This window comes from Salmo salar, chromosome ssa13 (assembly GCF_905237065.1).
Source record: "Salmo salar chromosome ssa13, Ssal_v3.1, whole genome shotgun sequence".
Classification (NCBI taxonomy): domain Eukaryota; kingdom Metazoa; phylum Chordata; class Actinopteri; order Salmoniformes; family Salmonidae; genus Salmo; species Salmo salar.
This window is the reverse complement of record NC_059454.1, coordinates 45,661,684-45,678,755: the sequence shown is the minus strand read 5'-3', so window position 1 is coordinate 45,678,755 and position 17,072 is coordinate 45,661,684. Positions and strand designations below refer to the sequence as shown.

General features: G+C 43.4%; 1 protein-coding gene across 1 annotated transcript in view; it reads left to right on the top strand.

Annotated features, from left to right (window-relative positions):
• Nucleotides 1-17,072, top strand: part of LOC106566959 (espin) — a 154,114-nt gene that overhangs the window by 61,420 nt on the left and 75,622 nt on the right. The window contains 4 exon segments of the mRNA XM_045692758.1: nt 5,112-5,294; nt 8,291-8,422; nt 12,522-12,831; nt 13,629-13,900. Of these exon segments, the coding sequence (XP_045548714.1) occupies nt 5,112-5,294; nt 8,291-8,422; nt 12,522-12,831; nt 13,629-13,900 (897 nt within the window).

The window sequence follows — 17,072 nt, the reverse complement described above, 5'->3', positions numbered from 1 at the left end:
CTAGCATGTTCAACCTCTCTTTCGTATCGTCTGAGATCCCCAAAGTTTGGAAAGCTGCCTCGGACATCCTCCTCTTCAAAGGGGTAGACACACTCTTGACCCAAACTGCTACAGACCAATATCTATCCTACCCTGCCTTTCTAAGGTCTTCGAAAGCCAAGTTAACAAACAGATCGCGGACCATTTCGAATCCAACCGTACCTTCTCCACTATGCAATCTGGTTTCCGAGCTGGTCATGGGTGCACCTCAGCCACGCTCAAGGTCCTAAACGATATCATAACCGCCATCGATGAGAGACAATACTGTGCAGCTGTATTCAGCGACCTGGCCAAGGCTTTCGACTCTGTCAATCACCACATTCTTATCGGCAGACTTAACAGCCTTGGTTTCTCAAATGATTGCCTCGCCTGGTTCACCAACTGCTTCTCAGACAGATTTCAGTGTGTCAAATCGGAGGGCCTGTTGTCCGGACCTCTGGCAGTCTCTATGGGGGTGCCACAGGGTTCAATTCTCGGGCCGACTCTTTTCTCTGTATACATCAATGATGTCGCTCTTGCTGCTGGTGATTCTCTGATCCACCTCTACGCAGACGACACCATTCTGTATACTTCTGGCACTTCTTTGGACACTGTGTTAACTAACCTCCAGACAAGCTTCAATGCCATACAACTCTCCTTCCATGGCCTCCAACTGCTCTTAAATGCAAGTAAAACTAAATGTCTGCTCTTCAAACGATCGCTGCCCGAACCTGCCCGCCCGTCCAGCATCACTACTCCGGACGGTTATGACTTAGAATATGTGGACAACTTCAAATACCTAGGTGTCTGGTTAGACTGTAAACTCTCCTTCCAGACTCACATTAAGCATCTCCAATCCAAAATTAAGTCTAGAATCGGTTTCCTATTTTGCAACAAAGCATCCTTCACTCTACTGCCAAACATACCCTTGTAAAACTGACAGTCCTGCCGATCCTTGACTTGGCGATAGCAGCACCATAGCAGCACACACCCGTAGCACGTGCTCCAGCAGGAATATTTCACAGGTCACCCCCAAAGCCAATTCCTCCTTTGGCTGCCTTTCCTTCCAGTTCTCTGCTGCCAATGACTGGAACGAATTGCAAAAATCACTGAAGCTGGAGACTCATATCTCCCTCACTAACTTTAAGTACCAGCTGTCAGAGCAGCTCACAGATCACTGCACCTGTACATAGCCCATCTGTAAATAGCCAATCCAACAACCTCATCCCATTTATCTTCTGTACATCTATCACTCCAGTGTTTAATTGCTAAATTGTAATTATTTCGCCACTATGGCCTATTTATTGCCTTACCTCCCTTATCTTACCTAATTTGCACGCACTGTATATAAACTTTTTTTTCTATTGTGTTATTGACTGTACGTTTGTTTACCCCATGTGTAACTCTGTAATGTTGTTTGTGTCGCACTGCTTTGCTTTAACTTGGCCAGGTCACAGTTGTAAATGAGAACTTGTTCTCAACTAGCCTACCTGGTTAAATAAAGGTGAAATATATATTTTTAATTAAAATGTACTTTGGTGCAAATGTGCAAATCAATCCGAAGCATGGAGGCCTACAAACCTGACTCAGTTACACCAGCTCTGTCAGGAGGAATGGCCAAAATTCACCTAACAGCCTGTGGAAGGCTACCCAAAACGTTTGACCCAAGTTAAACAATTTAAAGGCAATGCTACCAAATACTAATTGAGTGTATGTAAACTTCACCACTGGGAATGTGATGAAAGAAATAAAACCTGAAATAAATCTCTACTATTATTCTGATATTTCACATTCTTAAAATAAAGTGGTGATCCCAACTGACCTAAGACAGGGAATTTTTACTAGGATTAAATGTCAGGAATTGTTAAAAACTGAGTTTAAATGTATTTGGCTAAGGTGTATGTAAACTTCTGACTCCAACTGTATAAAGGTCCCACAGTTAACAGTGCATGTCAGAGGAAAAACCAAGCCATGAGGTTGAAGGAATTGTCCGTAGAGTTCCGAGACAGGATTGTGTCTAAGCACAGATCTGGGGAAGGGCACCAGCACATTTCTGCATTGTTGAAGGTCCCCAAGAACACAGTGGCCTCCATCATTCTTAGATGGAAGAAGTTTAGAACCACCCAGACTCTTCCTAGAGCTGTCCGCCCAGTCAAACTGAGCAATGGGGTGAGAAGGGCCTTTGTCACAGATCCAGTTCCTCTGTGGAGATTGGAGAACCTTCCTGAAGGACAAAGATCTCTGCAGCACTCCACCAATCAGGCCTTTATGGTAGTGTGGCCAGACGAAAGGCACTCCTCAGTAAAAAAGCAGAAGACAGCCAGCTTGGAGTTTGACCATGAGAAACAAGACTCTCTGGTTTGACAAAACCAAGATCATGCTGTTGGGATGTTTTTCAGCAGCAAGGACTGGGAGACTAGTCAAGATCGAGGCAAAGATCAATGGAGCAAAGTACAGAGTTCCTTGATGAAAACCTGCTCCAGAGCGCTCAGGACCTCAGACTGGGGTGAAGGTTCACCTTCCAATGACCCTAAGAACACAGCCAAGACAACACAGGAGTGGCTTTGGGACAAGTCTCTGAATGTCCTTGAGTAGCCCAGCCAGAGCCCAGACTTGAACCCGATCGAACATCTCTGGAGAGACCTGAAAATAGCTGTGCAGCAACGCTCCCCATCCAACCTGACAGAGCTTGAGAGGATCTGCAGAGAAGAATTTAACATCTCTAGGCTAGAAGTTCCCCCTACAATGTATTGTGTTATCAAGTTTCATTTAAGACCCAGATGCAGACAGTGTCGAAGAAACAACAGTTTATTACTAATACAGCACAGGGCAAATGTACATTTCCAATGAAGTTTAACTTCCTAAATCGATAGGCTATTGACTGGAATCAAAAAAAATCACGCATTTGCCTATTTTCATATAACAAGTGGTCAGGTTTGATCCATGTAGGCCAACCCCTTTATTATAAATAACGTGGAGTCCCTTATATTTGAAAACTCAAGTCTCAAGCCAGGCTATATGATAACACTGGTAGTAGGGCAAGCCTATTACTTGCGAGGCACATCAGAGCATAAATTGAAATAATTTTAGATTTTATTTCACTGGACTGATGGTCAGTCTCAGCAGAGGGGGGGAAAGCGTGCGAGTCGAAGGGGGGAAAGGGGTTTCATGAGTTCCAAAAGGATGGAATAAAAACAGCATTGTAGTGCTGATAAATAAATTCTTGAACTCATAAAAACAGCACCCCTTTGCTGTATTCTTTGACAATCTCTCTCTAGGCTTGGTTTTGAAATCTTAAAGTAGCCTGCTCTACAGTCAGTATCAACTTTTATGTGGGCTCGTGGAACCTGCTGTAGACAAGGCGATCTAAGCTATCCGATTGGCCAGTGTTATGCCTACAGGTGCGCCTGATTTAGCTCTCTGGGCCCGCCAGGTAGGTGGGCCCAAATAAAATGGTTCAAAATGGGAACACTTTGCTACTTGGCATGCAGGGCAGCTGAATCAAGTGCACCTATCCCTTTATTTGCGAATAGGCTACTAAAAATATGTATACTAGCCAGCCTGATTGGCTGGGCTGCAGACCCTCTTGTGCATTTCATTTTAAGCTGTTGCACAAAAACAGTTACTTCTGTGTCATTCACAGAAATGCCATAATGGGTGGCTGTATCGCTATCATTTGACCAAACGATTCCGATTGGAGCAGGGAGGCAGCTGCTGCCTTCTTCATTATCCTGTATGAATCGTTCTGAAAACGATTGAGTTCCATTAGTTGTCTGTCCAATATCTCGTTCCATAATGCCTGTAAATCTGAGTTGCTCCTAACAGGCTGCTTTCCCCACTGTAGATGTAACATGCATGTCCTTAAACCTTGCTGTCAATTTTCTGTTTTGGGAACTGGTAGCTAACATCCCAGTTGTGGATTTCAGTTTTTACCATCAAATCATCTGTAAGCTTAATGATTTTATCAAAATCACTGTTAGAATTGTCTCTGAATGTACTCAAACTGTCTTTTTAAAGCCCTAGGTTAGATAGATTCAATCAGTTTGATATAGAGGAGGAAAATCGTAGTGAAATCACTGATATCAAATAACTACCAAACGCTCCAACATCCTACTTTTTTTAGCACATTTTATTTTTTTAATTGGGGATGGGGGGGTTACCGGTACAATATTTTCAGTTCATTATTTCACACATTGTACCTATGGGCTGCAACTCCAAATTATATATATTTTTTACATTACAGAAGCTACAAATTATGTATCATATTTTACATACAGGAAAAGAAAAAACAAAAAAGAAGTGGGCCTCCATCCTACCATCCAATTCCTCCAGCCCCACCCCCAATGTTTTCCACCCCTCCCCCCACCCCCCTTAGCAATTAGAGTTGCTTGTCAGTCACTCCCCCCTCCTCCCCCAGAAGACCAAATGATGAAACCCTCCCCATACCTTTATTTAACTAGGCAAGTCACCCCTTCCCGGTGGGTCTGAAATCAAATAGTGAAAAATACAAATGGGTATTTACAGGTGTCCTTCCTAAGTCAGTTGCCAAAGAGGAAGGAAATTGCTCGGGGATGTCACCTTTTTGTTAACTTTTTGTCTTGAATACAAAGCGTTGGGTTTGGGGCAAATCCAACAACACTGAGTTGAGTCTCACTCTTCATATTTCAAGCATAGGCATGGCTGCATCATGTTATGGGTATGCTTGTAATCGTTAAGGACTGGGTGGTTTTTCAGGATAAAAAATATATGCCTTGCATTTTAGTTATTCATTAGCAGCTCACCACCAGTTACATACATACATACATACATACATACATACATACATACATACATACATACATACATAACAATAACACATTTGATTTACATAATCCCCTTCCATCTAAGTGCTTAAAGAGCTTTAGTCTACAGAACAACACCCATCCACTACCAATGGTTGATAGAGAATGCTTAATGTTAGGGTTAATGGATACCAATTTGTTGGTGGGAAGTTGGACTTCTGTAAACTAAGGGGAGCCAACTAGCAAAGTGTTACCAAACCAAATGGCAGCTGGCGCTACATACTGTTCAACCTCTACTATTGTCCGTTGCAGATGAGCTTCACAGAGATCAGCCTGTCAGACCGGGACGGTGACGGTGCCACGGCCATGCACTTCGCTGCCAGCCGTGGCCATGCCAAGGTGCTCAGCTGGTTGCTACTGCACGGTGGCGAGATCATCACCGATAGCTGGGGTGGAACGCCGCTACACGATGCCGCCGAGAACGGGGAGCTGGAGGTGTGTGTGTTGGGGGGGGGCGTACATAGGGATGGATCTGTAGGAGAACACATGACAATGGTTCAATGGGTTTAGACACTGTATAGGGCTGTGTGTGAGGCTAGTCAAGACAGCTGGGAATTACGAACAGGTAACTTCATACAAATCCAGAAATAGCCAAGGGGGCCCATTACACCATGCATTTGAGAGAGAGTGGAAAGTTGATATTGTCTCCCTAAGGTTAGACGCGCAGTTCTTTTTTTTAATGAGCTGACATTCGTCTGTGTTGCTGTCTTTGTCACTGTCTCTCTCTTCCGCTATCTGTCTCTTGCAGTTGTTTCTGACTCTCTCCTTCTCCCCCTCTCTCTCCATCTCATTGACGATGTTAGTATGCTCGCCTACTGTTTTTATGTTGTCTGTATGTTTGCTATGAGTATGAGCCGCATGCCTATATTTGTATTCTATTTCTATTCATTAAGGATCCCCATTAGCTGCTGCCAAGGCAGCAGTTACTCTTCATGGGGTCCAGCAACATTAAGGCAGTTCTATACAATTTAAAATATTACATTACATTTCAAAACACTTTTTACAACACATTATGTGTGTGCCCTCAGGCCACTACTCTACTACCACATATCTACAATACAAAATCCATGTGTACGTGTGTGTAGATTGCGTGTCTTATCATGTGTATGTGAAGCGTGTGTGTCTCTTCACAGTCCCTGCTGTTCTATAAGATGTATTTTTATACTGCTGTTAACTGATATGGAATAGAGTTCCATGTAAACATGGCTCTACGTAATACTGTGCGCCTGTCAATACTTTTCTGCTTGATAACCAGCGCACTTCTGTATGTTGTAAAAGCGTTACATCGTCGCTGCCCATATCATTGCATAATTCAGAAAATACACGAGAGTTCAGGGGCCTTGCTTTCACAAAGTTAACCATTTTCACTGTAGTGTCCAAAACGTCTTTCAAGCTGTCAGGCATTCCCTTGGTAGCAAGAGCCTCTCGGTGGATGCTGCAGTGGACCCAAGTGGCGTCAGGAGCAACTGCTTGGATGCGCGTTACCACTCCACTCTGTCTCCCTGTCATGGCTTTTGTGCAATTAGTACAGATACCAACACATCTTGACCACCAAAGTCCATATGATGTCACAAAGCTGTCCAGTACTTTACAAATATCCTCTCCTGGTTTATTGACCCCCCCATAAATGTAATGGACATATACCAGGAGCTGTGCCAGGCTAGCCACGTCTGTTGACTCATCCAGCTGGCTTGTATGCAAAGCAGTAATTGTTTCAAAACATCTGCCATGTCACTAATGCGTTGTGAACAGTGTTGTATGATGAAGATATTGTCTGTATAGTTTTTTTTTTGCCTTTTCCCCCAGTGTTGTCCCAGCCATATCTGCGGCAGCAGGAAGAATTAAGTCCTCCACAATAGAATGGGGCTTGCCTGTCCTAGCCACTCGGTAGTTTACCATATAAGACGCTTCTAGCCCCTTCTTATTAATGGTATCTGTTGCTTTTATACATGTCTTACTACTCAAAAGTAATCTTAATTATCTCTCAAAAAACTCCCGTGGCTTATTTTTCAAATTGGCATGTTTTGTTTCTAAGTATCTGTGCAAGAGTTTCATCAAGTTGTGAGATAGTACTTTTGCACATATAACACACTGTGGCTGAGGAAAGGCACTACTCCCAATATAACTAAACCCCTAATCAATGTAGTTATCATCATATGTGCGCCTCTTCGATGGTCCAACATCCCTGTCTGTTGTTCAGTGCTTTCCTGGGTAAGGGGGCAGTAGCTCTTCGGCTGCATTAGATTCACAACTGTCAGTGTCCATGCTAGCTGGGTTAACAACAAATGTAGAATTACTGATGCTAGCATTGGATGCGCTTGTGGAAGCAACTTGTGTCGTTGACAGGTGCAGGTGTAGTACTGCTGGTATTAGCAGTACTACCAGTAGAGCTGCTATGTGTCTCTATGCCTTATTTTGTTTAACCATTAATTAATTTTCGAGCAAACAGAATGAGCAGCAGCTACGTTTGGCTACATACGGACCATTAGAAGAATTCCCACGAGACAGTAATAGTTAATGTGATTGGATGTTAATTATTTGACTAGGCTACCAGTATTTGACATTGTTGTTATTTTGCTGAACACTAGATGGTTTAATTTTATTTTTGGCAGTGAAATGAGGCTACTCAGGTGAGAAAAAAAACTCACCCAAATGTATAGCCCCGTTGTAAAATATAAATGGACTGTTTGAAAATGTGAAAAAAAACTACAAATCGAAATTTTATTTGGAGTACCCCCAACGGCATTGCGCGTATCCCAGTTTGGGAACACCTGCGTTAGGAGATAAAGCAGATTCTTCATTTCACCTGTCACAAACCGGATCCTTGTGAGTCGCTCACTGTTGCAGCACTCCAGGACATCTAGTTACAGTATGGAATTCACAACTAAAGGTTTGCCAGCCAGATATCTTATGACTATTAAGTTAACGGTCTAAAATGTGCTAAATGCTCTGCAGTTGTGCATTTGGTTTGCAAATTTAGTAGCTAATTATCTAGCTAAGTGGTTAGCTTCTTGCAAAATCAAGCTTCTCTAGGTGACAGCAGAGAATCCCCTCCTGGATCAAGAACCTTGCTGTCAAACATTTATTTTGTGTGAGTAGCATTTTTTTTAGTTACTTGTATAACTTTGAGCTGGGATGTCTGTCCTGCAAGTAGTTTGTCAGAGACTGTATAAAATGTTTGCAATGTGTTTGTCAGCATTTAGCTAGCATTCACTGTGGGATTTTACATGTACTTGTTAGCATTGCTAACCTTCGGATTCAGTGCCGGTATTACCAAATATCCTTGGTTAGCAAAATGTCGGAATGAAGGTTTGACAATCTGGATAACGGCCAAACCAACCGATGACATTTGGCTTCCTCCTAAAAAGAACGGACAAAGTTTTTTAGTTTTTTCGCTCTCTCTCCCTCCCCTCTCTCTTTCTCTCTCCCAGTGCTGTCAGATCCTGGTGGTGAATGGGGTGGACCTGGGCATACGGGACCAGGACGGCTTCTCGTCGGCCGACCTGGCAGAGTACAATGGGCACGTCCAGTGTGCCAAGTACCTGTGCACTGTTGAGAACATGGTGAGACACAGGATGCATTTGACAGGACACACTGTAGTGAAATTGTTTCAACGGAAAATGAAATGTAGTCCGTTTTCTTCCACTGGTACATAATGAATACAACCCAGGTGAAATTTGTAGGTAGACATCATTCAGGGGGATATCTAGATGAGAGGAAGATTAAGTCTATTCCAGCCAGGGCACTAAAATTCACTTTTTTCATTGGTAGCACTGTTGGCCGAACTTCAAAAAGTAAGGAGCACCAGTCAAAATGTAGAATATTTTTTTTTACTGCAAATGACTGTCCTATCATTCTTAATTGTCATCAGCTGTTACCTTGATGTAGAACTCACTAGAGTGTGCAAGACATTAGAATAAAAACAACTTTTTAATCATTGTATTCAAAAGTGCAACATCAAACAATTTTATATAGGTGAATGAAATAACCATTGTATTTAAAAGTACAACTGCAAACTGTTTGCACAGGATACCTAATTTCCATATGTTGGGTTGATTTGTAATCCAAAATTCTTCTGCATGAGTAACATGGGTCTGAATTTGGTAAAAGCCATCTCTTCTTTGGCATTGCAGTAAGTGGTGTTCAATTTAATCTGTAGCTGAGTTAGCTGCCTGTTGACCGGCTTGTTCCCTGTCAAATACGGCTGCCTGGTAGTAGACGTAGTGATGTTGTTCCTGCCCCCTTCCCCCAATGCACTTGTCCCAGAAATTGATGTGCTTTTGGCTTAAGTTATGTTTTAGCAATGACTTGTGTTTTAGGTTGCTGGACCCAGAAGCAAAATAAGTTTTCCCTGCTGCTTTTACGCCACACTTACGACAGAACTTTGTGTTCTTAGTTTTATCCCTCCTTAGCCACTTGAATTCGCGAAGTCACCCCTCTCGAAACATGTAGATCTTTGAAGTTTTCTGAGGTGGATTGGTAGCAGCATATCCGACATTGTCCATCTTCTGGTTGTGGTTGATCATTTCATCATTTGTTTTTTGCTAAGGAAAGCTTCAAATCTGCCGCATTTCGTTGTTGCTCTTGCTAGCTAGCTTGCTAGCAAATGCCATTACTTAGCTGACAGAAAGGGGTTGCACAATTCTGAGGGAAGGTTTGCGCGAAAAGGGATTGGTTGTGTGCCTGGCATGTGATTTGATTTGATTAGCTACATTGAAATATTTGTAGCATTATGATTGGTTATGATTTGTACACAATGTATCAGCCTGTCTTGTTTAAGCAGTGAAGAGAAGAGTTTTGCGGTGTAATATTGTTATGCAATGACAAAAATAAATTATTGGATAATGTTTTCCTCGCACAGTGCTCCCAAAATAAAAGATATTGGTCGCACAGCAACATTTTTAGTCACACTGGGGAGCCCTGATTCCAGCTTGAATGTAAAGATAATATGTGGTCTGTGTCAGTCTTCCACTTTTATATTTTTTTTTTTCTCACAGAAGTTCCCCTTTAATTGCTTAACTCAACGCTTGATCAACAGCCTCCTCTTCCAGCCGGCAGTGAATGTATTTTCCTAGGAGTGAGAGACTCTTAAATGGTGAGAGACCCCTTAACCCTTAAATGGTTAAGGGGCGGGACATGTTTCCCACATACTTTAGGGAGTCCCGGTGGAAGTGTTGTTATTTCTCATGCCACCCCGTGGAGTTTTGCCCAGGAGGGCCAGGCAGAGGAGAGGGTAAATGGCAGTAATTGTCATTAGTGGAGCGACAGGTGTCAGTTGGGACACATACTGGGTCCCGTGGCTACATTCTAAGTTGTGTGGCTCATGCCAGCTGGGAGTAGGCATGCATATTATTGTCTGTAATTTGTTATTGTGGTGTTTTGACTACTGCCCTGGGACCTGTTCAGGAGGGTGCAATGTTACAAGATGTTAGACCCCATACAGACACAGGTTGTACAACGCATTTGACACAATGGTTGTGATACGTCTGATATTGAAGAGTGTTTGTCTGCACAAAAATGTTTACACAACCATCATGCGGTGTCTCCATAGGGTTGTGTAATTACTTTTGTGAAGACAAACTCTCTGTTGCATAACAACCTTTGTGCATTGTAGATACAGTGGTTCCTCCTTTAAAAGTTGCGAGCTTACACCACGAGACTTTGAGGTACCCAGTGTCATGGCGTAATTGCACCAGACAACCACAAGGGGGAGTTAGAGCACTCATTATGCATTTGGGTCCCAAGGTTTTTATATGACCAATCATATTGAGTGGTTCCAATGACGAATTTGACGCGAGCCACCCGTCCCTGGGTGAAGATGGCTGACAAAACATTACAGTGGAACCTAATGTAAGTAGTTATAATGTCATAACGAGAATGATGACGCGTGGACGAGGGAAAAGAACGAGATTGGAACAACAAGAATTTGTTACAAGTTGGGGAGGGGGGCTAATAGCTGAACAATAGACTATTCAACCTTTACTAAAGAATTGTCTAATAGCCGAGCTAGGTGTGAAAAAAAAACCTCCTATCACAGACCAGATTTGTCCTAACGACCAAGGGGTAGCTTGCTACACAATGTAATAAAGTAATGACTTTTCAAATAAGTTACCTTACACGTTATGTTGGCTGACAATTTGTTAGCTACGCTGTCCTTACGAACCACATAGCATATCATTACAGCAGTATGTACCGGTATGTTAGCTAGCTACCTAACGTTAGTAGTTATACATCAATCTTGCCATTAACTATAGGCTATCTAACTACCCAACGTTTATTGACTTGATTATTCCCGTCATTCTTAGCTTAGCTAAATGGTGTAGTCGTGTGCTTTCCCAATGGACATTCTGGTGCTTTCGTAAATTCGCTCTCTAGCTATCTACACCGATTTCAGAGTGCACTCGTCTGAGTGTACCAGAGCACAGAATAATTAATTTACAAGCGCTCAACACAGGTTGAATATGGCCGGGGTCAGTAAACGTCGGCAAAAAGCGTAATTAAATTGTTTCCAGCAGCACAGTCACCAACGGTTAACAGGAAAACTGCCTTACCAGCTCTGCTAGGGCGAGTAAAATGGTCAGAGTGGTCTCATTTGTGTCTGGAAGTAGCTAGCCAACGTTAGCTTGGGTGCTTGACTGCCGTTGTAAGGCCAGAAAGCTCAAATCAACCCTACTCCTCGGCCCGAACGTCTAGTGTGCGCTCTGAGAGCAAAACTGTCTGAATTTACAAACTGACAATCTGATAATGCTCTGAATTTATGAGCGTCACGTTGTGCAGCGCCATATTTTCTGTTCCATCCTAACAGAAACCCAGAGGGCTTTTCAATTATCATGGAATTGAAACACCATAATATTAATCAAATTAATTAAGTAAGTACCAGTCAAAAGTTTGGACACACCTACTAATTTCAGGATCACAACTATGAAATAACACCGGTCTCCCGTGTGCCCTGCATTCTGTAGTACAGACATGGCCTGCTCTCCCTTATGTAAGGAATTAGGCACTTTACCATGTTTACTACAGTATGAATTGTAGACTGAACAGTAGCCTAATAAACATATAAACCCTGAGGGTTTCGTTTTTCGTTTTTCTCTGAATAGAAACACCATAATATTAATCAAATTAATTAAGCCAAATTTCTTAAAATCAATTATCAGTTTTTACAAAAAAGGTTTTAAATGCTCTGGTAATGCCAATACGGAATACTATCAAATGCTTCTCAAAGATGCCCTCTGGTGGTCAAACTAGCAATAACTTGCAGTAACAGAAAAAAAGTCTGAGAATTAAATGACGTGCCACAGAATGCCGCAGTATGACACAAGGTGTGCCGCAGTATGACACAACTTTTAAAGGAGGAACCACTGTACAGTAAGTTGTACAACTTGCGTATGTAGAGCAAGATAGAAATGTTTCATGTGTAAGAGAGATATGATTGTCCGTTGTGTAGAATAGGAAGTCTGTTTGTTACAGTTTGTTACATTTCGATATATAACATTTGAAATGTTTGACGTCAATGAACATACCCCAAGACAAGCAAGCACACTCATTTTCTTCAGGAAATGTACATTTTCAGTCCCACTCCCAGGCTAAGCTAGGTTGCTCTCCCCCAGGTTCCTGGTTGACCTTGTTTTGTTAACCCCTCGTTGTGGTTGTCTTATCCAGAGTGTGGCGCACCGCGTGCTTTCCAGGGACCCATCGGCCGACCTGGAGTACAGCAAGCAGCCCGACTTGGGCCTGTCGTCCCCCAACAACACGATGCCCCCGGCGGGGTCGTGGCAGGCCCAGCAACCGGCCCACTTCGACATGGCCTCGCCCTCCAGCACCCTGTCCAACTATGACTCAGCCAGCTCCAGCCAGTGTAGCACAGGAGAAAAGCGGAGCGGCTCACCCCCTTCATCACGAGTCCCCGCCGGTCAGTCACACACAAGCTTTCACATACACACGTGCACCCCACCGCAGCTTTCACACACATGCACCCCACACTCGTGCACACACACTATTTTAATTAACTTCCTGAACTGGCTGGATTGAACTATAGGACAATTGAACTAAGGACAATAGTTAAAGATTACACAGGGGAAAAATAGTCATGTTCATGCTATGGTGAGGCAATCGGTGCCAGGATCAATGAATACACTATTTGTATGATTTTCCTAGCCTAGTATGAAAAACAGTTTGCGCTTTAGCCAATTTTAGAGTGTGTGTGTGACCCCAAACATGACATGACATCTTTGATTTGGTAATGTGTACACTATTATCATAACAATTGTGGGAACTACCACCACTCATCTGACTGGAACAAATCCTATGTAACAATTTGCATTCCTTTGTATGATGGCACAGCAGCGCTCCATACTAGTGCTTCCCTCTAGTGGCAGGTAGGATAAATAATCTGTCTGTGAATCAACCACTGCATGCTCTCCAAACCAAGTGTCTCCAAATGCAATCCTGGAGAGCTACTGGGTGTGCAGGCTTTTGTTCCACACCTGCACTATTATTTGAAAAAGGTAATGGATTTTATAGTGCTTTTCCAGGTGCGCAAAGCACTTTACATAATTATGTGGATGAAACAAAATCATCCAACAGCTATAATGTGCAATACCCATCCTGGGTGTTTCTATGTCCTAAGAAATAGAATTCCTAGAACAGCCGTTAGTCCTCCCATCACCCACCCATTGACTTGAATGTTGATGTCTGTTCAAGGAATTCTAGCTATTTCTATAGCCACCTCATCCATCTGACCCTTGACCCATTGTGTCCTTGTCGCAGGCGGAGGCCCAGCGGAGTCGGCCATAAATGACATGCAGACTTACACGGACATGTTCAACCCTGACGTGGAGGCTGGAGCTCCCAAGAGCAAGGAGCTCGCCGCCACCTCTCAGCCGCCTCCCCCACCCCTGCTGGCCTTGCCAACGCCCCCTCCCCCTGACTCCCCCTCCCAACCGCTCCTGCCTCCCCCCGGATACCCTCTGCCACAGCCCCCAGCGGACTCAGCCGATATCTATCTGAAGGTGAAGAGCAACCTGAGGCACGTGAAGGAGGTGAGCTTTCGCTCTTCCTTTACTGGTGAAAAGCAGAAGGGCACAACTCAGGTTCCTCAAGGTACACAGTCCTGTTTTTGGTAACCAATCCCTTGTGTAGAGATTAAAACACACACGCGCACACACTGTCAAGCTCTCACTTGCACACACACAAGGCTTCATGCTGTCTCACACACTAACCCTAATCTCTCTCTCACACACACACACACACACACACACACACACACACACACACACACACACTATTAAATCACTTGTACATGCAGTCCTATTAATTAAGAAGCCTTTTTGAAGACTTCTTTGTCCGTTCTGAAAACATGCCGTAACCAGGAATTAAGGAGATCAATTTCCTCTCAACCTAACCATTCGATGCCATTGAGCCCCCAGTCTAAAAATGGCTGTCCAGGCCTCCCGAGTGGCGCAGTGGTCCAAGGCAGTGCTAGCTGTGCCACTAGAGATTCTGGGTTTGAGTCCAGGCTCTGTCGCAGCCGGCTGCGACCGGGAGACCCATGGGGCGGCGCACAATTGGCCCAGCGTCGTCCGGGTTAGGGGAGGGTTTGGCCGGCAGGGATGTCCTTGTCCCATTGCGCACTAGCGACTCCTGTGGCGGGCCCAGGTGCAGTGCACGCTGACACTGTCTCCAGGTGTATAGTTTTCTCCGACACATTGGTGCGGCTGGCTTCCGGGTTAAGTGGGCATCGTGTCAAGAAGCAGTGTGGCTTGGTTGGGTTGTGTTTCGGAGGACACACGGCTCTCGATCTTCGCCTTTCCCGAGTCCGTACAGGAGTTGCAGCGATGAGACAAGACTGTAACTACCAATTGGATACCACGAAAAAGGGGTAAAAATATAAATAAATAACTTTTTTTTTTATTCTCTGGGTGCTGGTGACAAATTGCCAAGTCCTCACAGAGGGTTGCCTTTTGATGCCACACTAAGATAATATCCTAGCACAGTGCAGTAAGCTGATCAAACAGACCCCACCATTAGCCCGCCATGAGAACAAAAAGCTGAAACAGCTGAAGATCAGATACAATTCAGCTACAATTCAGATACAGATCTAGGACCAGCTTACCCCACTCCATATTAGGAGATGGAACACTCAGAGCCTTCAGTTGAAAAAGGCAATTGTGAATGCAGGTTTTCATGGCTGTACAAAGGAAATTGTGTATGCATGGCTGTACAAAATCAGTTCATCTCTTGTATCTGCTTGATCACAGGTCTTAACAAATCACATAAGTTAGTGGTTAACTGGATTTTTACATGACTACCCCATCTCTGTATCCCACACATACAATTATCTCTAAGGTCCCTCAATCGAGTAGTGAAATTCAAGCACAGATTCAACCGCAAAGAACAGGGAGGTTTTTTGCCTCGCGAAGTAGGGCACCGATTGGTAGAAGTGTAAACATTTTAAAAGAAGATACTGAATATCCCTTTGAGCATGGTGTAGTTATTAATTAGGCTTTGGATAGCTTATCAATACACCGTCACTACAAAGATACAGGCGTCCTTCCTAACTCAGTTGCCGGAGAGGAAGGAAACTGCTCAGGGATTTCACCATGACGCCAATGGTGATTTTAAAGAGTTTAATGGTTGTAATATGAGAACTGAAGATGGGTCAACAACATTGTAGTTACTCCACAATACTAACCTAAATGACAGTGAAAAGAAGGAAGACTGTACAGAATAAAAATATTCTAAAACATGCATCCTGTTTGCAACAAGCCACTAAAGTAATACTGCAAAAAATGTGGCAAAGAAATTAACTTTTTGTCCTGAATACAAAGCATTAGCTTTGGGGCAAATCTAACACTACATATCACTGAGTACCACTCTTCAAATTTTAAACCATGGTGGTGGCTGCATCATGTTATGGGTATGCTTGTCTTCAGCAAGGACTAGGGAGTTTTTTGGGATAAAAATAAACAGAATATGGCTGAATAATATAAGCACAGGCAAAATCCTAGAGGAACCCTTGGTTCAGTCTGCTTTCCAACAGACACTGGGAGACGAATTCACCTTTCAGCAGTACAATAACCTAAAACACAAGGCCAAATCTACAATGGAGTTGCTTACCAAGACAACATGTAATGTTCCTGAGTGGCCTAGTTAAAGTTGACTTATATCGTCTAGAAAATCTATGGCAAGACTTGGAAATGGCTGTCTCGTGATAGGTTTGGATGTGTGTGAAGCACACACTTCTCCAGCATGCCAGTGGCCATTGAAGGTGAGCATTTTCCCACTGAAGTTGGTTATGACACCGAACTTCAGTCGGGTCAAGACCCTGGTGAGGACAATGAACACGCAGATGAGTTTCCCTGAGACTGTTTCTGACAGATTGTTCAGAAATTCGTTGGTTGTGCAAACCCACAGTTTAATCAGCTGTCCGAGTGGCAGGTCTCAGACGATCCCGCAGGTGAAGAAGCTGGATGTGGAGGTCCTGGGCTGGCGTGGTTACACGTGGTCTGCTGTGGTGAGGCCAGTTGGACATACTGCCAAATTCTCAATAACGACGTTAGAGCCGTTTTATGGTAGAGAAATTAACAAAATTATCTGGCAACAGCTTTGGTGGACATTCCTGCAGACAGCATGCCAATTGCACACTCCCTCAACTTGAGACATCTGTGGCATTGTGTTGTGTGACAACGGCATATTTTAGTGGCCTTTTATTGTCCCCAGCACAAGGTGCACCTGTGTAATGATCATGCTGTTTAATCCGCTTCTTGATATGCCACACCTGTCAGATGGATGTATTATCTTGACAAAGTAGAAATGCTCACTAACAGGGATGTAAACAAATTTGTGGCCAAAGTTTGAGAAAATAAGCTTTTTGTGAGTATGGAACATTTCTTGGAACCTTTTATTTTAGCTCATGAAACATGGGACCAACACTTTACATGTTGCATTTATATTTTTGTTCAGTATAAAAAATATACTTGCTCATATCTTTAATATTACAATGTATGATGGGACACTTAAATGCTCATTGCTTCTGCAACCATGAGAAGCCAACCGTAGATCTAATCTAGTAGTTGCCCATGCAAACTGGATGTATGCCACATCATGACCACGCTGACCACAGTAAAGTAAAAACAAAAGACTGAAACAGCTAAATGAACACAGATAACTGTGTCTGTCCGTGTGGTGGGAGGGGTTGGGGGTGGTTATGGT